Source organism: Numida meleagris, chromosome 4, assembly GCF_002078875.1.
Source record: "Numida meleagris isolate 19003 breed g44 Domestic line chromosome 4, NumMel1.0, whole genome shotgun sequence".
NCBI lineage: Eukaryota > Metazoa > Chordata > Aves > Galliformes > Numididae > Numida > Numida meleagris.
This window is the reverse complement of record NC_034412.1, coordinates 27,320,889-27,342,764: the sequence shown is the minus strand read 5'-3', so window position 1 is coordinate 27,342,764 and position 21,876 is coordinate 27,320,889. Positions and strand designations below refer to the sequence as shown.

Below are 21,876 nucleotides of genomic sequence, written 5' to 3'. Positions count from 1 at the left end.
GTGTTATTGTTAGTGTAACTAACAATAGTTACTTAGTGTAACTAAGGCTGCTTTTTTATTACCGTTATTTAAAAACTATTTCTTTCCTTTTGTAAGTGATATCTTTATTCTAATACTAAGCATCTATGCATTAATTGATAAAGGTGGCTTTTCATTTTCTAGCTTGCAGTGCATGGAAGTACGCTTTAAAGAACCCTCAACTCTTATTAATTGGCAGCTTTCTTTACCATGTGACTGAATTTAGCAGTTTAAAGTGGGAATGCACAAATTCTTGACAGCTCCAGTGCTGATTTATGCCAGTGCCTAACTGATATTCACAAACACAGGTTGGATCCTCCCGATTCCTTGACGCCACAAGGCAAACCAAAATTTTCAACTTGCTGTTACTGAAACACTCCGGGGACACTAAAGAATGGAAATATAGAGCAGATAATTTGACAGAGTAACTTGATAGTATATAGAAGAAGGTGGACTGGACAGTATGTTACTGCCTTTTTTGTTGATACAGATTGCAGCAATAGAAAGGAGGAAACGAAGAAAGGAGGAAGAAATGGCAATGATGGCAGCTTCCACCTTTTGTTTTTTTTCTGTTTGTTTTTGTATTTAGGCACTACTAGGACCATTAGAATGTATTTCAGATTTTATTCAAAGTAACATTAGCTGAATAGGGAATATAATGCATGGCTACAGAGTATAAATATACATACCATTTCCTGAGGTTGGAAAGAGATAGGAAGGAAAAAAATTGTACTGGCATGGGATTAATTCAGATTAATTGCATTACTGGAATAGAGTACATCAATTGAATCTAGAGTTCTAAAGAAAAAAATATGACAGTACAGAGAAGGAAAAAAAAAAAAAAAGAAAACATGGATCATCCAAGATAAGGGAATGTTTCCAAGAGTGATTTTCAGGTACGTAAAATTCTTATCTTCAGTCCTTGTAAAATATTGTTAACTGGAGTAACTTTAAAAATCCATTTATTTATTTTCTTTCTCCCTGACCTTGACAGGTGCGTTAGTTTGGCTTAGATCTCCTCTCCATTTTATTTTAGCATAATCCTATCAAACTAGTATCGTGGATCATGAAAATATCCTATTCCCTTGAAAGCTAAAAAGTTTTGTATGTAGTTGTTTTTTACTGTGTTAGTTGGACTATTTTCATTTATCTTGATGTCTTCCAAAATCTTGTTTTCCAAGATACAGTTTATCTTGCTTCTTAAGATTTATTCTAAATTTTACTGAGACAAACACATGCACCTTGAGATAGCAGTCATAATAGAAACTTGTCGAGTAATGTTGTTAAGGCATTTTCAGTAATTTGATATTACATGATGATGCTTTAATATTTATGAAATTTTACTCTTGGTTATCAATCACAGGCTCTTGTATTATTCAGTTAGACCACTATGTCATTGTGCCCACTAAACTGCAAAGCAATTTCTGCAAATTCTTTCACCAAGTCACGCAGAGCAGTGTAAAAATTGTCTCATGCACCATGTCTTGAGGCTGTATTTACAAAATAATATATTTTTGCCATGCCATTAAATAGATCTGCTTTTATCACAGTGCCTTTTTTATGTGATGTCACTGTCCTAACACCTAGCAAGAGTTTATGTGATCTGAATGCTATTGTCTTATTGTTTTATGGCCATCATAAGCAACAAGGCATCTTCACTTTCTAGAACTCAGACTAAAAGCCTTTTGACTGTGATTTATGGCCTAAATTCTCTCTGAAAGGCTTTATGCAACTTTAATAGAATTTTCTTGTCACATCTTATACTGAATGATACCTATTTACCTAATTTCCTCAGAGATAATTTATGCTGGCATTTTATCTTATGGCAGTGCTAAACAAGTTTATACTTGTTGAACGCATCATAGGCAAAGGCTTTATTTCACGCTTGCAAGTATGGGACAGAAATTCAGCTCTAAAGTCACTTTTTCTTCCTTTTGTTGTAATCTGTGTTGAGTTAATGTGCTACCAGAAACGAATTCTTTTAGAAAATAAATTAGAGAAAAATTAACATTGAAAGTAAGGAGCAGATTCATGCTAATCGTACCAATCCATATGATATTATTTATTGAAAGATTTGAATATTTACTCTTCTGTAAGTGTGTGTATTAAAATAGAGATGTGTGAGTGAATAAGTATTTTGTCCTATATGGTTACTCATTCTAAAATTACATATATTAAAACAGCTGAATGTCAAAAAGTTCCTCTGAGACTGAAGTTCATATTTGACCAAAAATGAAGTGTCTGTCATTGACAAATAATAGTTTAATATTCATAAAAATTTGTGGTTATTATATTTGCCCAACCTGAATTGAAATGTAAATGCAAGTTCCAGGAGAACAGAATAGAATTTCAACAGAATTTGTGTTGACATAGTTACATTAATAACAGTTGATGCAATCAGGAGATAACTTTGAAAAAATGCGTTTATTTACATTTCACGTTTTTATATGTAAACCCATCAAATCTGAATTTCTCATAGAATAAAATTAAATGCAGATAATTCATAAATGTTTTCATCAGTGGGTGTTGAAAGTGACAGTGGGTGCTGAAAAAGAAGGTGCATCACCTTAACCTCATCTTCACTTTTAGCACTATTATTTTAAAAAAGAAAATAGTAATAAATTTGTGTTGCTCACCAGCCAGACAGTAATGATGCAGCTATGGCTTTACTGTATAACATAGGCTAAAGGAAGGTAATAAGAAAAAGAGGAGTATAACAGGTAAGTTCTGACGATGCGTCTAGGATTAGCCAGAGTAGTTGCCATTAGTATTGGCTATCAGTGAAGTAACCAGAGAGCATCCCTCCAAACATCTTAAAATTACTTTTTTAAACATTTAAAGGTACAACAGAATTTTTTAATATAAACCTTGTATTTGGATGAGACAAAATCTGGAATAAAAATAAATGACTCTCAATTCATAACCAATCATTATATTTTGGAAGATGAGGGTTTTTTTTTTTTCTGTTTATCAGAATAATGTATGAAGTATAATGCTGTCTTTCCACATTCCAAAGGCTATTTTGAACTGCATTTCTTATTTAGTGCAAGAAACTAGGAAATATGTCAGGTGTTAAGGTTTAGTTGATATCCATTTTGCTCGAGTGACAGTGCAACAAATTAACATTTAATGAAAATGTTTTATTTAGCTTTCAGGATATGTAATGCTGGGAGAGATAAAATGAAGACCAGGTTATTTAACCATAGATGCATAAAATAAATACAAAAGAATTTTTAATGTAAAAAAAAGTTCATAGATTTAAAAGGTCATTCAGCATTTTCTTAGGGAGTGACTGTTGAAGCAGGTGATACTAGAGTATAAAAAAGTAATTTTAAAAAAAGTAATAAATATATTTACTAATATGAAGGACCTGTGAATGGTGTATTAAAAAAGCTACATCAATAAGATAGAATAAAAGCATATATATATATATACACACATACATCTTTTAAAGTGATGTAAATATAGATATATAGTATGTCTTGCATTCTTTTAACGGCTGGCCACCCTGCATTCATCTGGCATCAGGTGGACCCCAGATGGATTTCCCACAATAAGCTGCACAGAACTTGTCTATGGAAAGGTCCTTTCTCTCTTTCATACTTTGTTGGCTTTTATCTTGCATAACAAGCAAAACCAAATATCTTCTTGTGGGAGACTGAAAATAGTTTTCTCTGTCATAACACACACCAGTGTATGACACAGGGTGCTACAGCATATTCTGTTTCAGCTGCTACTTGTGCTAATACATGAGCTTCTCAACGCTTTAAATACTATCCCAACACAGAAGATATAGCCTGCTCAGTTTTCAAATGCAATGTCTTCTGCAAGGCTGCTTGATACTATTTAATAGTTGTTTGTTGTCCAAATACATTTCTTTTAATAAATTAGGGTAACAGGGCACAAGAGAGGACGGAAGAGTTCAGTCTTAAATTGAGAAAGTTTTACGGGGATCTATAAATTTTGAAGTTTGTAAGTATGTGTGATAATTGAGTACAGGATGTGGCTGAAGATGCTGATTTTTGTTTAACCTAAAAGAAAGCAAAACAATATGTTTCTTAACATAATTTGCATCTGCAGGGATTAAGCCTGGACCAGCATTGCAGTCTTTGTCTCAAGGCTGGAGATCTTTCTTGAATATAAGTAATAAGTACAGTTTAAAAATTAAGTAAGTTTTCTTGACCTTTATTAAATAACTGATAGTAGTCATTTCTAATTTTATCTTGTACTCTGAAATAATGTCTCATTTTTCTTCCAGCTAATTTGTTTATTTTAAAATGAACAAGCCAGGCTTTTTTAGCACCCTTTTAGTCCCCTTTAATTGTTATTTTTTCATCATATATCCCAGAGCCTCATATATATAATTTTGCATTAGCACAAATGAATGTATTCTGTACTTCAGATCTTAAAGCAGTTGATTTGATCTCATGTAGTTCCTCAGAGTTGAATAGTTGCAAATTATGTTCTATTTTCTTTCCTATGTCACTTCTAGAAAAAAAAAAAAAAAAAGACTGATAAAAAGCAGGTGTTAATGGCTAAATTAACAGGTCATCAAATGACATGAATTACATGGTTCTTTCCTCACATTGTGAAGAGAGCTAATTTTAAAGAAAATCCTCCCTGTTTTCAGGAAAAAAAAATATATGAGTGCCTAAAAAAAAATGGAACTGTCATCTGAATATAGGGACACTGGCATACAGAGAATAAGACTGGAGGTCCAAAACCCGTCTGGAACTTAATATATTGAGTGATCTAAATTTGAGAGCCATAAGTGTTTATTAGTAAGTTAGTCACCATGAGGTTTCCTTTGAAGAAGCTGGATTTGTAGAGGGTGCTTTCTCAGCTTGCATAGTCAATGCTTTATTCAAAGCTATGATCTTTTGAAAGTTACAGCCTGAAATCAGAAGAGCAAGTATCAAAGCAGGTGATTGAGAAATAAATTTTAAATACGTTATCCCATTTTAACTCTAGCAGCAATTCAACCAGCAGAAATTCTACTTCGTGATGTAAAGAGATACTACTCAGCCTGAATAGGAGAGAAGGTGGCATGTTGCATTAATATTGGCTTTTGGTAGTTCATTGGATCCTAGTGATTCAAGGCAAGAGTGACATTTGACAACAATGTACACCTAGCACTATTATGCCAGATAATTAAGCTGTTTTAAAGATAATAAACAGAACACAGACTAAGCATTTTGAATGAGTGATACTTTGGTGGAAATGTGAAAAATTTTATTCTAGCACTTCATCACTTGATTGCTACTTTGTACTTCTGTAGGGATCTCTCATTTGTACACTTCAGTGCACTAAAGTTACAAAGTAATCATCACTTTAACTATATTAAGGGGGTAACTGAATAACACAGTTTAAATACTGTGTCTGAGATCACATAATAAAGTAGCTCTGTTGAGACAACTAATGAAACAAAGTCAGCAGTCAATTGAAAAATAGGAGAGGGACAGGAAAAAAAAAAAAAAAAGCTTAATGGCCGTTACCCAAGAATTTGAATCATGAGCTTTTAAGAAAGTAGATAGACACTTTTGCCAAGGGCCTCTCCATACATTTGAAGATCTGTCTATTCTGGCAAAACACGAGAATGAGAGAAATGCTGCACTGCACAAGGCAAAAAGACTATCAGGGATACAGTCCTGAATTCAGCAGCACCCAGTAAAAGATGCTTGTGAGAAATCATATATTTGGGACTTGTCAGAAATAATTATAGTTCTTGTTTGTATTCTCAGACTTAAGCAAACAACATTTTTTCTAATAATGTCTCTTCCATTAATTTTTCCAACCTTTTTCTTTTAATGCAAATTAATTTTGCAACATTGTTTTTCAATGAACATCACAATTTCATTGCCTATTAAGTGATGTGTTCTCTGTATTGTATTTCTTTCTGTTAACTTTTTATTTCTTAAGACTATTATATTGTAAAATGCCTTGTGGGTTTTTTTGGTGGCATTTTAAACAATAGTCCATAACACACTGAAGTATAAGCATTTATGATTTTCACAATTTAATCCTTCCTCTTATTCTCCTCAGGCAGAAAAAGCTACAGAGTAGTAAATTAGCATAATTAGTTTTCATTGATCTCAAACGTCTATAATCTGAACACTGGAAACAAGTAGATCAAATACAACTTGTGTTTTCATGGAAAACAAATATTAAACAAAAATTTGCTGTACCAGTTTGTATTTCCCCCCATTGTGGTCTTTTGAAGATAATGTCAAATATCATACACCATGTCATCTTCAGTGGCATAGATATGCTGCAGCAGTATAGAAGAATATCTTGTATGCATTTTGGTTTTGCATCTTTTTTCGTATCTATGTTCTGAAATAAATCTCAAAATTCAGTTGTGCTTAAAGGAAATGACAAAAATTATGTCACCTCTAATTAATGTGCATAATACATGTATATGCATATTCCATGTGTTTTTTTTTTTTATCATGAATCACGAAACACACTATTGAAGGCTAATTGAGTTAATTTGGATGACGGGCGGAGGATGGGGAGGGATGAGATTCATTTTAACCTCAATCACTTTGTTGGTTTTTTATTTTTTTGCTATACATAGAAAACTGTTTCATCTTATTGTTAATCCACTGTTTCCATTGATTTGCCTGCAGATTTTGGTGAATCAGAGGTGATAGCATCCTAATTATTACAGAAGTTATATATTATTTTGTGTTTTTTTTTCTTGTTCATTTGTATTTTCTGCTGTTTGTTTCTCTTTCATGCTGCAGTTGCAAACATATTGTGGAGAGAGCAAGGTACTAATATAATTTTTCCTTATTTTTTATGTATTGCAGTGAAGCGATTATCTATTGTTATTGTATATTTGTTGTTGTTGTTTATAGTCTACATTTGCAGTAATTACCTTCTTTGCTGTCAACGGTTTACGGGCATTAGGCCCGATTCCGTGACAAGGGGGACAGGGGACCCACGGGCCCACGTCCCGGGAAAAGGGGAAAGGGGAAAAGGGTAGGGAGATGGCCCTGAGAGCAAAGAACAGCGGCAACAATCTGAGGATAAACAAACTAATTTACTAAATAAGATGTCAGAATGCAAAACAACACACTATAATACAATATAATTACAATTTAAACTGATAAATCCAATACAGAGAGAGAGAATGTCCCAAAATCAAGGTAGGCCTTACTCTACTACCAACGATAAGACGGCTGGAGAGTGAGGTGCTGCCAAGACGAGAGACAGCGGGAAAAAGGATGAGGTCTTGTGATCTGCAAGTTTTTATACTGTGAGCTTTTATCTTTTCCCTCCGGCTGGAAAATGGTAATAGAGGAGCAAAGTGCTGTGGGGAATGTAGTAGTCCTTCTCTTCTGAGAACCAGGTACATTCACTACATGATGTTATGATGTGGAGTACCAATAACCAAAAATCATAAAACCATGACATTTGCTAAGCAACATTTGAGAGGATTTGGTTTTAAGAAAAAAACGTAGTGGAAAATAATCCTTTGAATGTATGTGTAGCTTTGTGAATTGCCTCTCCATTTGAGGAAGGAGGAGAAAATAAACTGATTAAAGATTTTAGACACTTGCTCAAAGAGCAATAACAAGAAATTCAGATTTAAAGTGTAGGCTTTTGTTTGCTAACATGATAAATCTTCCAACAAATTTGACTGTGTATTGTTGAGCTTGATTTTCTTGTCCTAATCATCCTTATTTCTTCAAATCATAATTTTAAACAATTTAGCTAAAATCAGGTTTTCTGCTGTTTCTTAATGAGACAAGGCATGTTATTCTTTATGTATATATTCAGGAAGGATTTCTAAGTATCGAAGTGGAGAATGAAGGCTTGTGATCTGTTTTGTGGCAGACCAAAGTATACATATAAATACAAATAGTATCAAGCATTAATAGCATAGAAAGCATGGAAAGCAAAAATGAGTATTAATTTTTATGTGTGTATGTGTATATATAGACATGTATATGAAATATTTTCATGTTGTATATTGAGAAAAATGTGTCACCATGGAAAAATACCAAACTGTAAATGTTGTCGTGAATTATCATATCTTTTCTCTAAGCAACCAGATCTTGATCTAAAGTCTCAATTCAGGAATTCATGTATTTCAGGAATAGGAAATGTTTCAAGTATTTTCATTGGAATATTGGTAGTGCTGTAAGTGGCCCAGGCTTTTCTATGAATTAGTGCTAAAAATGATATTTCTAGGTGTTTCTTAAATATCTATTTTAAATTAATTTAAAGATTCAAAATATTGATTTTTTTGCATAATTACATACTAAACTTCAGCATTTATCAGTGTGTTTACAAACATGAACAAGAGTTTTTTAATATGTGTTACTCTTTTACCAGTTTCTCAGACAGTTGTCTGATTACAGTGGAGTTCAACTGTTACCCTCTTGCTCTGTTGGCCTTGCAGAGTGCAAGTGATGTGATCAGTTTCAATCAATTCCACTGATAAACAACCAGGTGCAATTATCATAAAGTTTTCAAATGTGTTTCAAAATTTTCAAAATTCTCTCTGCCTATTTGGAAGCTATCCCTCAAAAAGTTCTCTTGAACAAAACCAGAAGAGAGTGTGTATAAGAAAATATGGAAGGAAATTGAAGATACAATAGGATGCAGTACAATAATACACAAGCATAATTGTATCAGTATATTAACATATATAGAAACAAATCCAGGGCCTTTATATATATTTTTTTTTTTCCAAAGCAGTGTTAGCCAGTTTTAAATGTAGATCAAATTAGTCTAATTTTAGCAAATACATTTAAATTTATTGTTGTTGCTTCTGGCACAGAAACTGTAATATAAAAGTGCTTGGTTTTGCTGGTGAGGAAGGAAGGGGAGCTGGAAAATTGTATCAGATGTCCTTAGAGGAGCAGCTCCTTTTGTTTTAAAGAAGAAATTTGCCTAAATGATATTTACATAGGTATGTGCAGACAGAAACTCAAAGGGAATGTTTTGGGGTCATAACAAGTGTGGGGATTATTTCACTGGATCTTCAGGTAAAAGTTCCTTTTGCTGCCCTAATTCAGGAGAGAGAATGTTGCTTTCTGTGTCGCCTTCTCTGACTTTGAATAAGAGTTTGGTGAATGTTCCCACCTGGATATAAAAATAAAATGAAACGATAGAACTTTGGGTATTGTTATTTTGCCTGACTTGGAGTCTGGAAACTGATGTGGAATTTTTCGGGGTCAGCTTATTAAATCTCTGTCATTTTGGAATTTACTTCCTCACATTCTGGTATCACTTATTCTGCTAATAACTATAAAACACTTTAGGCACTGAGGCCAGAGAGAGGGAAAGACCTTTTTTTGTCCCCAGCTAGCTACACATGTTTATTTATCATAAAGATACAGTAAGCTATAGGTCTTTATTATTCACTAGGAAAGGTAGCCTAACTTCAGGCTTGTCTACAGATTCTAGCTGTTCTTACATGACACAATGTCAGGCGTTTTCTAAAGAAAGATTTTGACAAGTTTTCTCACATAGACTATACATTTTACCTGCAAAGGCATATAGAAGTATCCCATAAACCAAACTGAGCACATTGCACCAAGTGCAGTATTCTCCAAATATTGTCTGTGCTTAAGAAAACCATGAGATAAAGTGTTCTTTGAACTTGAGCCTGCTTCTGTGCTACATCTAATGCAGTATGGACAACCCCCTCTCCTGCTTCTTGCTGTCCTTTTAATAGACGTATTTGATGGAGAGTTAGGAAATCTCTGCTTGGAGACTGTCCCTCCATTTAAAAAAAAAATTGGGTAGAAGTGGGAATGATTCTGAAATATTTTTCGAAGATAATCAAACTTCCTGTTTCTAGGCATAGCCTGTCAGCTTTATGCATCATCTTGACTTTTTAAATGACTTCACTATCTGTGTGGTTTCTAATGAGGCTGTGAATCTTGGTGTATGTACTTACATACGTAGACCTATATCATATATGAACATATATATATGCACATCAAACTTTTCCCTCCCTTAATGTTCTCATTATGTTATTTGATATTGAGGTATTTTCCTTTCCTATTAACATAGTTTTCCCTTTGGAATTCAGAATAAGCAAAGATTCAGGCTCAAATATATTTTTCATGGGTTTTATTCTCATGATCTTACACCAAATATTGTTAAACCAAAAGAAAGTTTAGGTCCTGCACCCAGGAGGCATCTAGATTTTTATCGCTGTAGCCCACAGTTTAAGCTGTCGGAGTTTAATATAATGTAATTTTGTAGGTGTAGTGATTTTCTTCTTCATAGAGTTCTGCAAATATCAACTGATGATCTATCATTATATCCACATAGCAAATCAACAACAATCGTCTTAATGAGCACATGGTAAGCTAAGAAGAAAGATTTTATTTGTGGTCATGTGCATGATCTGCTTTCAACCTTCTCCTTGAAACATTACATCATGCCTCTCATTCCACAGCACTGCAGTAGGATTAAATAGCTCTTTGTGGCACTTCAAACTTTGGCTGAATTTCTGCTCAGCTCTATTTAAAAAAAAACAAACAAACAAAAAAAAAAAACAAAAAAAAACCCACCTTTCTAATTGAAAGAAATGTCAAATACAGCAAAGGCTTATAAAAAGATTCAGAACTTCTTTTTCAGTGCAATACAGAAATTTTTTTAACTCTTCCTTCCCTCAGAAAAGTAAAAATGCATATACATGGTGAATTTGATTTCAGTGTAAATGATTTCACTAGATGACTTTTATTACTGCAGCTGTCAAACCATAGCTTATGTTTCTAGTTCAGTATTCATAAAGACACCTTCTTGCCAATGGAGAAAATTATGTAAAATTCTGAATAACATAAGAGGGATTTTTTCAGTTTTACAGAAGAAGATCCCAGAGGACTGGTTGTGTTAGCACTATACATATTAACAAACTGACCTTATACCAGTAATATGATGAGAGTTTTACTTCAATGCAAGGACTTCCTTTTTTTCTGATTATTTAATTTTGTACATTTTAATGGTTTTTTATTCCTAAGGTCTGGGAATTGGGAACATGTTTTATGTTTTTTATGAAGACGGAATCAAAGTAATACAACCAGTGGAATGTGAATTTCAGAGACATATTAAGCCTAGTGAAAAAATCCTCGGTTTTCAGGCAAGTTGGGTTTTTTATTTGTTTCTAATTTCCTGGTAGTATTTTCTCAATTCTAGTTTCTTTTTAATTAAGAAATGCTAGTTCCATGTTACTTGTTTAATAAATTCAGACATGTCTTCTCAATTAATATATAGCTTTAAAATGTTGGTCTCAAAATTTGCTGTCTTTGGTCAAATTCAAATTTTCCATCTTTCTTTTAGATTGAATATTTGCCTTCTGCTTTTCTTACTCTTCTTCTTTCTCTCACTCTGTCTCTCTTCTCTTTCTCTCTTTTTTCTCCCATTCTTTTACCTTAACAGCTCTCTATCTTCTTGTCTTTATTTCCCTCCATCCCACCTCTTTTTCCCTGCATTTAGGCAGATCTCTATGAATCAACGTTCTCTCTGTTAAATAAAAGATCTGTAGTCACTATTGTTAATGGTTTCTTGTTCTCCACTGGATGTTTGTTTATATCATTCTGCCATGTATTTAAACTGCCAGTTATTGTAAGGCAACTCCCTATGCTAATAAACACACTTAGAGCTCCACTGGAGTTAGTAGAGATGATTGATACTTTGACTCCCACTTACAATTTGTATAAATAGTTTCAATAATTTTATTGTCAACAGATTTATAGGTGATTTCATCAAACTCTGTGCATTTTTGAAGTGTTCCCCTATGTTTTACTCCACGAAACCATTTTCCATTTCTATTTGTTCATTTGCTGTTTACTCCTTTTCTGCTAATCAAACCATTAGCTGACATGATACATGTTCTCACAGGAACTTGGGACCAGTCACTGTATTCACTTTTTCTCATCATTTGGATTTGAATGAATGATGTTGAAATGAGAATGAAGTTGACCTTGAAATGAAATGAGTGTGTAATAACCCATGAGCTGTATGCTGTTTTTTCCCTAATACCTAAAACATACTGAAGTAGCAGAACTGTCTTAATGGCTTTTGCCTCTTCAGTTATCATTATTGATGTCAAAGACTGCTGTATTCAACAGCAAGGTTTATTCTAGTGTGAATAATTATACTTTGAACTGCTAGTCATACCTTGGTTTGTGCAGCTAAAGTGAAATCAGGTTGACATAGCCACAAAAAAAAAAAAAAAAAAAAAAAAAAGCCAAAGAGCTTTTTTATGGCTGTTAAATTCAGAAGCTGATTATTTAAGAAGTCTGTTAAGATTTTATTGGTCTAAAGAGCAGCCTAGAGTGTAAGTGTATTTTTATTGAAATGTGGTAATAATCAGGATGGATAGTAAGACTTCTTTCCATTTTTGTTATTTTCAAACATAAATTAGCATAGCAGTTGAGTCCCCCTTCCACTTCTACTAAAGAGACCAGGAAAACAGCCTACTTGACAGCTTTCGTTTTTAAGTAGATGTAGATTTGTATTTTGGATGTCTGGTTTGTGTGTAGCTATGGTAAGTATATATCCAGAAGTTAAACTTAGTACTTGCATGCATACATCGCGCTCATTAATTTCAATAATATTTCCACTTATTCTTCTGAACACCGAAAACTTTTTCCTTCACTTATAATGGAAGTTAAAAATCTTTACTCTTGCTGAAATGTTTGAAACATTTATTCTTAGATTTTTCTATTCTTAGCTCTGCATTATATAAAAGAAAAAATTGTTTGCATTAAAAGTAAAAAAAAAAAAGATTAAAAACTGAATTTAAAAGAATTCCCTGCATAAACTGCTAGTACTACTATATATAATATTATATTATTGAAAAACCTCATTGACTATGAAGATTTAGATAACTATTGCCTCCTTTGCAGAATATCATCTCTTCTTCACCCTCTTTGGAAAATCTGTTTGCTTGTTTTTTTTTCTAAATAAGGATAACAAAATAACTCAGTTCTATCCCAAGGTCAGATTTTTATCAAGTTCATTTAGTTGTAAGATCCCACGTTGTAAATTGTTCGTTATTAATTCTCTTTGACTGTCATACAACTTTACTAGTTAGAGGTGCTAGTGTATTTTTAGATTGCTTTATATAGCCTTTCACATCTATTCTGACTATTGCTAATAGAATCTCCATTGCTTACCTCTTAGGAAATACCGATAGAAAATAATTTCATGCTTGCTTAAAATTTTTCCATTTCTTCACATTTTTCTCAATTACCTGTTCAAGTGATTAGTAAAACCACAGTAGACCTGTTTCATTGACAAATATTTGCTGAAGACTAGGAACATATCTAAATTCTGCAGTGCAGTTTATGTACTACAAGTGATACACGCACAATACTGCAATATTCCTCCTCTGCTTTCCTGTTTACTTGTCAACAAAGTGGAGTTGCACTTAACTGAGCTCCTGTAAAAGAGTGAACACTGGTGTTCCTACCTAGCTTCACACTGTATTGTGCATGAATGGTGTAATAGTTACCCAAGCACTTATTTAGGTATGCTAATTTTGCTAAAAGTAAATCTAATTTCTCAATAATAATATACTTGAGAACTCTTACCTAAATATTTAATTGCCTCTTATGCAACTGAGTATCAGTACAGTGAAGCACTTTAGTGTGTGTCTAACATGGGAATAAATTAGACTTTTATTGTGTTTAAAGTGAAGGAAAAGACTGAGTGCCTTGTAGTACCATCATGGTTCTCAAGAAGTTATAAAGAGTTTCCTTTAGTCCTTCCCAGAATTACTTAAGCTACTGGAATTTTCTCAATAAGCACCAAATGAACGTTGACTTCTATTGTGCTAATACTGACACTTCTGTTTGCAAAGGGATGGAAATAGACTTATTTCCATAATCTTATACAGGTTATTGCTTAATTATACCATCTTTGACAGCTGTTTGTTTAACCTATTATCAAATAGATCCCCTTAACCATGCTCCAGATACAATCGTTCAGCAGTTAACTGTCTTGTCATCCTGTTGTGTATGGGTCATTTTCCTCATTAATAGGCAACCTCTATTTATCTTCTGCAAATTAATACTATCTAAAGCCCTTAAATTCTAATTTTAATGAATTAGAATGTTTTTAATGAAAGAATGTTTCCGTTCTCTTCTTCCAGTGAATCCCAATTAAAATAACTGTTTCTGGGGAGGAAGAGAAAGCAATTGAAAAATGTCTTTGAAATCAATGGAAAAATCATCCTGATTTATTGTTTCTTGAGAGAAATAGCACGTAAAGACCATATTTCAATAAACTGAAACTTTTAATGCCTGAAGTTGAATATGTGTGAAAGATGGAATCAAAATGCTTAATTTTGTAATAATTTTGAAAATGTAAATACGTAGCAGAACAAAGTTACCAAAGGATGTGAAACTAACACGTGCTAGTTAGTACATAGAAATTGATTTTGATTACACTTTTTTAATACAGGAAGCATGGTACGTGCAGGATTTGGAGAGGGAAAAAAATAAAAAAGAGAGAGAGACAAAAAAGATCCTGAGTCTGATTTTTTTTTTATAACTGAATGATGGTTATACTTGTCATATACAATTTATTGTTGTAAGTTAATATGGAATAGGTGATACATAAATTTAGACATTAATACATGCACTCTTCTGAACTGTTGGATGTCATTAGCTGATGAAGCATGGATAAACTTTTTACTATACTGTTCAAAGGTCATCACTCAGGTTCTTGCTAAAACACTGAGGACTATTGCACTAAGTCTAGATTTATAAACAAGGAATTAGCACACATAAATCTGCAAGCATGCGTTTTCTCCTGTGGATTTCTTGTCCCAGTCTACTTTGAAAAACTTTCTCTGAGGATTTATTTTCCTCCATCTGCTGACTTGATGCTGGGCAAGTCACTTTTTGATTAACAAGACTGGGAAAAAAAACCAACAGTGAAATAAATTAATGTTTTATCAGATTTTAGCTTTTTTTCAGAGAGAATAAATTAAGAAAATGTAAATTGCTCATAGTTTAATTAGAAGAAAAAAATGTTGGTTTTGTGGTTAGATTTTAAGGAGAAATGATTTTAACTCAACCACTGGGGAAATTAATATAGAGACTTGGAGTTATTGCCTCTAATGTAAAAGAAATCTGAACTGTCTAATCAGATAAGTGTTAACTTTTCAAAAGCAAGATTTGAGTTCCATTGATTGAAGCTATTTCTGGAGTATCCAGATAAATGCCAGTTTGAATAATACGGGAAAAATTACTACCTAAACCAACTAATGCTGGGAAGAACACTTATTTCAGATGTGATAATTTAGGCGGATATTTTCCACTGTCACTTTGGACAAACACAGTTTTGTTTGTATTTTAATTTTTTTCAGTTTGAGGGTAAAGTGAGAGTTGGCATTGGGTTATAGGAATTTATAACAATGTAAACAATGTTCTAGAACCAGTGAGTATGATTAAGCTTTTATGCTGTTCTATATGATGCCATGAGAAAAACCTGGATTTCTTCAGCAGGATTTAGTGCTATTTTTCATGATACATTGAACTTATCCCTGTAGAAATCATAACACCAAAAAATAGGTTGAACTAAGGTCAGTTCCTAAGAAAGAAGACTGATAAGTATGACACATGATAGAGTTAGGAACATTTAAAGACACACTATTTGAAGGAATTGTTCTTCAAAGAAGCGAGAGGACTGTGTCATACAATATTGAATTAGTTATCCGTTTAGGTAAAAATTGAGCTAACACAAGGCATATTTAGAGTTAATATAAAGGGCAATTTGATATCAGTGAAACTGCCTTTCAATTCAAGTGACAGTTGCACAGAAGGCAAATTACCATAGATCTGATGATTGCAGAAAATACTAGAAACATACGTGTTTATGTTGGCACTCACTTTATGCAATGAAAAGCTTTTAGCCATGTTTAAGAATAAAAGTTTGCTTTGTAACCATACCTATCGTTCATTAGAAACAAATTTTAAACATCTTCCTTCAAAGTGTATGTCATTTTAGCAGTGCAAGATAAATCTTACTCTTTTTATTTATGACTAAGTTCTGCTGAAGTTCCTGATTATGCGCCATCCCATGGAACCCGAGTTTAGTAACCTTTCGTTATCAGTGTGATTTCTGAAAGACCTCCCATTAGTTGAAGTTTAAGAACCACAAAAGAACAAGCAGAGGCTATTGATCTGCTGTAAAGAAACTCCTTCAGTTAAAGTTGGAAATTGATTTATTTTTTATTTTGACTTATAAAGATGGAGTGGATTTTCACAAATGCACAGAGGCACACAAGGCAAAGAACGTTGATGAAACAGAAAAGTTAGCATTGAAATTCATCATCTACTTCTGGAAAATATTGTTCCGTAACAGATGTGCAGTCATTGGTCACAGCAAACATGGATTCAAGAGGGAAGAGTCTTCTTTAGTAAACTTAATTTCCTGTCATGACTAGGTTATCCACCTGCTGACCAAGTAAAACTATTTAATGTAATTCTTTTTGTATTTCAGGGAGGCTTTTGATACCTAATCTCACACTAACCCTCTGGACAAAACGCCCAGCATAAAGCTAGACAAAAAAAGAAGCGTAATTTGTCTTTCTGTTGCATTGTTACCTGTTTTGATTCTTACACTTTTGCTGTTTCTGTTGAAATGCAGGATGAAGTTTGTCCCAAAACTGATGGAGATTCTGTTCAGCGGTGTGTTTGGGCAACTGCTGTTAACGTAAAAGACAAGTTCATTTATGTGACTCAACCCACACTTGACAGAGTGCTTATTGTTGATGTACAGTCTCAGAAAGTTGTACAGGTATTTATTCTTGATTTTTACGTTAACGTCTAATTTGTACACAAGTTTCTTCATTAAATTTGGGGAAAAAATGCCATTGTCTTGAGAGATTTCAAAGAAGTTCAGTTGCCTCAAAAGAGCCTGAGAGTCAGTAGTCTTGTTGGGATGAAACAAAAATGATGTTTAGTTGACAGTATAGAAATCATATACTGTGACCGCTGTGCTTTTCCTTTCAGCTCAGGACCATCAACAGTTTTTGCAGCTTGTTTTTTCATTTGTTTCATTTGTTTTTTATTTTTTATTTTTATTTTTATTTTTTAGTACGCTGCATGTCATGTAAAACTTCTGGAAATTTACTTAAATAGCAGGACTGCATTTTCTGAATTAAAATTATTTCCTGTGCAAGGAACTCTGAAGCTAGTTGAAAAAAAGAACATTTGCATGAGGTTTTCTGACATAGAGCTTTTGGCATCATGTTGAGTCTTCTGATTCAAATTTTAATCATACAAATGATTACAAATAATGCATCACATCTACAGAATTACTTGCAGTATCATCACATTCATAAGAAGCAGATGTTCTTTAGCTAAATATAACAGGGATTTGTATTAGAATTCTAATCTAAATTGTTAATTAAAATACTTAGAGATCTTCATGTATTTTTTTTGTCAATAAATGAATGAAAATATTTAATGTAAAGATTATGTTTATATATGCACATGTATAGTATCGTGGTGTAAAATTTTAAAGGATTCATAGTGAAGCTGTGATTTTAAAATCAAATTAACTTGACAAAAGTAATTTTAATGTTTATAATTTTGTATTCTTGAAACATCGGTATTCATGCTTTCTATGTCATTTGATTGAAATCTAGAAATCTCAGTTTGAAAGATAGAATAGCATAGCTTTAAAACCACTTTAAAAATGTCCAGGCATGCACAGAATGTTTATACCATCTGTGGAAGCTATTTATAGAAATCAAATTCTCTTTTTTTATGGTTCTAGGACACTGATATTAATGAGAAATTCTCTTGTTATTTTACATGTTAAAAATACTTAACACAGACATTTGGTGAGACATTACTAAGGAATGACAGATTAACAACAAAACCAAGTTGAAACGTGTGGTTTTACACTTCTTTGTAGCAGAGCAGAATTTCTGCTATTCATTACTAAACTGAAAATAATCTCCTAGGATATATTTGGTGAGAGATGTGTGAAAAGTATTATGGGAATTGGTTGGTGCAGTGCTTAACCATGCTGATATTAAAAATAAACTTATTTTAAAAACAGTTAAGTTTATTGGAAATAAAATGAATGAATCATGAAAGCACAAAACCTGTACCATCTCTTGTACATAGAATAAGAATGTAAAAAATAAAACTGCTGATTCACAGATTGCTTTCAGAATCAAAGTAAGCAAATTTGGAATCTGCTGACAAGTCAAGTAATGCTTTGCTCATCTTTTTTTATTACAGAACAGGCATTGCTCTGTCTTCCTTTTACTTTATTATTGAATGTTCATTTTTGGTTTTGTTTTCTGCAGGCAGCAAGAATTTTTCTAGGTATTAAATATTGCTGTACTCGTAGTATATGCACATACATAAACACTCAGGAAGCAAGGAAGGGAATTTAACTTCTCAGTCAGATCGGGCTATTTTTACTACATACAGTACTGCCCCGTACCGAAAAAAAACATCAAAATGCAAATTATTTTTGGAAGATAGATACCAAGGTATTAATAAATAAGAGAATTTTACTTACTGGACTGCCTTTTATTTTTTTAATATGTAACGTATTAACATAGAGGATATTATATACCTTTTATTTTTTCTACTGTATCTCTTAAAGAGGAAACCATCAATTTTCTATGTGACAACACATTTTCAAGAATGCATGGTATGATAAAAGCAAATGTGGGGAAAAGTTCATATTTTGAAACTGAGCAGGATGCAATGATAACAACTCCATTAAGGTGTAAAAAATAACCCCAAATACAGCTAAAAGCATAATTGAAAAGGCTGTAGCCTAGTTGTGGAACTGTGTTCTCTTCTATGTAAAAATGATGCTGATTTGTTTTTGATGACTATGGTTTCTTGTCTGAAGTACTAGTATGAATGCATATATTGTACTTATTCTTTTCTACTACGAAAGTTAATGTAAAAGATGTGTGTATCAGGTGCATATGTATAACTAATAGATTTTAGTTTCTTTGTTTCTGTGATATATAAATATAGCTATCAAAATAAGTAAGATCCTAGAGCAGACATTTTACACTGAAATATATGTTTCCAAACTGTGAATATGAGCGGTGCATAGATTTTCTGATTTAGCCAGATACTTTTCTTTCATTTGTAAATTCTTGAAAGCAAGCATAGGAACCCGTAATTGTGCAGTACAAGATTAAATGGGATGATTTCAAGGCACGTTGATGTAACCAGAGCTCATGACTATTTAGTACAGAGTGTGCTGGTGGCAGTTTAGCCTGGATAGCCAGGAACAGCTGTGAAAATACATCTTCAAGACTCTGAGAATCTTTCTGCTGCCAGCATGCTCTTGCAAGTTGCATTATCCATGCTTGACTACACAGGCAATTTCTTCTCCTCCAGGCAGTACCATGGCCCAATTCCTGAACACAACTGATGCTCATTCAGCAACGATGCGTGGGTCAGACCTTTCATTTGAGGAAGCCAAAGGGAAATTTGATACATATGAACATATTAACTAGACAACGGCCCAACTATTGTTTTAGACAACTTGTCTTCTAACTTACAGCAGAAAGTGTTATCAAACAAAAATGACCTTTTCAAGGGGCATCTTTGTTTTTAAATGAGCTGGTGAACAACCTGGCTTCATTTACCGCTTTTAAAAAGGAAAAATGGTAGGGTTTTTTTTTTTTTTTTCCAGATGAATCTGTGGCTTGCAGCACCTCAGGAGTACAGTTAAGTATCATCAACAGTCTCAGCCAGCCATTAGAGCATTATCTTGAGGATCTACATCATTACTTTAAATTACCTTCACTTAATTAGCCAGCTGGTATTCTCCTTGACAAACTGATAAACAAGCTGTGCTTTACAGCTCCATAATGGTGAGACTAAAAGGCAATTTCCACTTATTTTTTGCTGCCTTAATGATGAAGATAGAAAAGTAATCCCCACAATTGTTTGCCTCGTGCAGAATGTCTCTTAATCAAATACTTTGTCCTTCCTTTTCCTATTTCTGGATTCTTCAGTACTTCTTCTAATAAAGAAAGTATAAATCTCAAATGCCTAAAAGGTCTGTAGTCTTTGGATCCAGAACTCAAGGAGGGAAAACATTTTGCTCCTGATCGCTTCTGCCAAAAGTAGAAATTGTAAGGAAAACATTTATATGTTAATAATATTGCCAACTTCAAGACAATATATCCAGTTAAGAAGAGTGCAGGAACATTGTTTTGCCAGAGCTGAGTAGGATGACCTTCAGTATGTGGCTTGAGAATACTCTTCCCTTTTTAGCTGTTTTCAAATATTTTTTGTAGATTTTAAGTTGATATGTATGGTATGAGAGAGTTGTAGGGAAGAAAGGTTAGCATTTTTTAATTTGATTTAAAACATTTTTTTTTCAGTTTCCTAATAGCCTCAATATAACATGTTTTTGATGCCAAATATTATAACACATAATGAATAAAAATCACTGTTTCAGCAATTCGGTGACCTTGAATTAACCAGAGGGATGTTTCAACATCTGAAAATGTAATTTTTAAATATAATCTGAAAACATCAGGATATGCATGTCTAGTCATTGTTTTAATTCAATCATATGTATTATTTTTCTTTTCAACATGTGATTAAGAGTAAGGAGTTCTCATTTTATTATTCTGCAGGCAGTAAGTACAGACCCTGTTCCAGTGAAACTACACTATGATAAATCATATGATCAAGTGTGGGTGCAGAGCTGGGGAAATATGGAAAAGAATTCACCAACTTTGCAAGTGAGTATATTGATCAAACTATGCTAGGAAATCTAAATAAATTGAATCTTTATGTAATTGCAACATTTATGTATTTCCTTTAAACATCATTATGATGCAGCAGGGGCAGCAAAATGTTCTCAGGTAACCTGGTACAAATGAACTTGCTAGAAAAGTGTTAAGAGATTTTCTACACTCTTACTTAGAAATGTCAGTGCTGACTTGATGGAGGGATATAGAGTACAACTGAAATCAGTGGCATGTTTTGCTAGTCTGACAGTCTTCTGAGAGCAGATATGCTGCTTATGATGTTTTTGCTCCTAATCAGAGGATACCATGGATTTTAGGCATATTCATATTTCTCAAAAATTATATTGATGTTCTGGAGTTGACAAGCTAAGAGTTCCAACATTATTTATTGTTTATTGTTTGGGGTTTGGAGTTTTTTTTAGATATAAAATAATAAAAATCTTTATTTTTCCTATGCTTTCTCAGCAGCAGCAAGCTTAGGGACAGACACTAAAGAAACATTTCAAGAAGCCGTACTTGCTTTCCTGCTTTTTCTCTTTCTTCTCCTAATTTAAAGTAATCCCATGAGAATACAGTGATACTCTTTGTGTCATAATTTCAAAATTATGTTTTATTTCAACTTATTTTCCTTTTCTTTGGAAATTAGTAAAGTCCGTATTTGTCTTTTAAATGCATAAAGAATAAGAAAAAAATCAAATGTAGAGCTCAAACAGAAAAATTAGTAACGTTTGAAAACAATTTTTTATACTCTTAGTAACTGTGAGCGAGTAAGGTAATTTGTGGGAGTTCAGCTGTCACTCCTCCCAGGAAAATGACTAATAATTAAGTCAGATCTATCCTCTTTTAGAGCAAGCATTCATTTTTACTGTTGTTTTCCCTTGCATGATGCATAATCAGTTCTTTTTTTTTAATCCAGTCTTAAGTGCAGATAAATGAACATCATAGAGGCTATTAGTATAAAGTTGTCTTTTACTCACCCATAAAATTCTACCTGAGATAACATTCAAGATTTGAGAATTCAAAGAAAGTTTATTCATAACAACCCAAGAAATGTTTAAACTACAACCAATTCAATATATTCAAGATATGTTATATTGGGTTTCTTTATGATTGACAAGACT

The 21,876-nt window shown here is 33.0% G+C and overlaps 1 protein-coding gene across 1 annotated transcript in view; it reads left to right on the top strand.

Moving 5' to 3' along the window:
* Positions 1-21,876, top strand: part of FSTL5 (follistatin like 5) — a 302,163-nt gene that overhangs the window by 262,013 nt on the left and 18,274 nt on the right. Inside the window, exons 11-14 of the mRNA XM_021396567.1 lie at positions 6,765-6,791; positions 11,007-11,125; positions 16,648-16,797; positions 20,639-20,746. Coding sequence (XP_021252242.1) covers positions 6,765-6,791; positions 11,007-11,125; positions 16,648-16,797; positions 20,639-20,746 — 404 coding nt within the window. The remainder of the gene's footprint in view (positions 1-6,764; positions 6,792-11,006; positions 11,126-16,647; positions 16,798-20,638; positions 20,747-21,876) is intronic.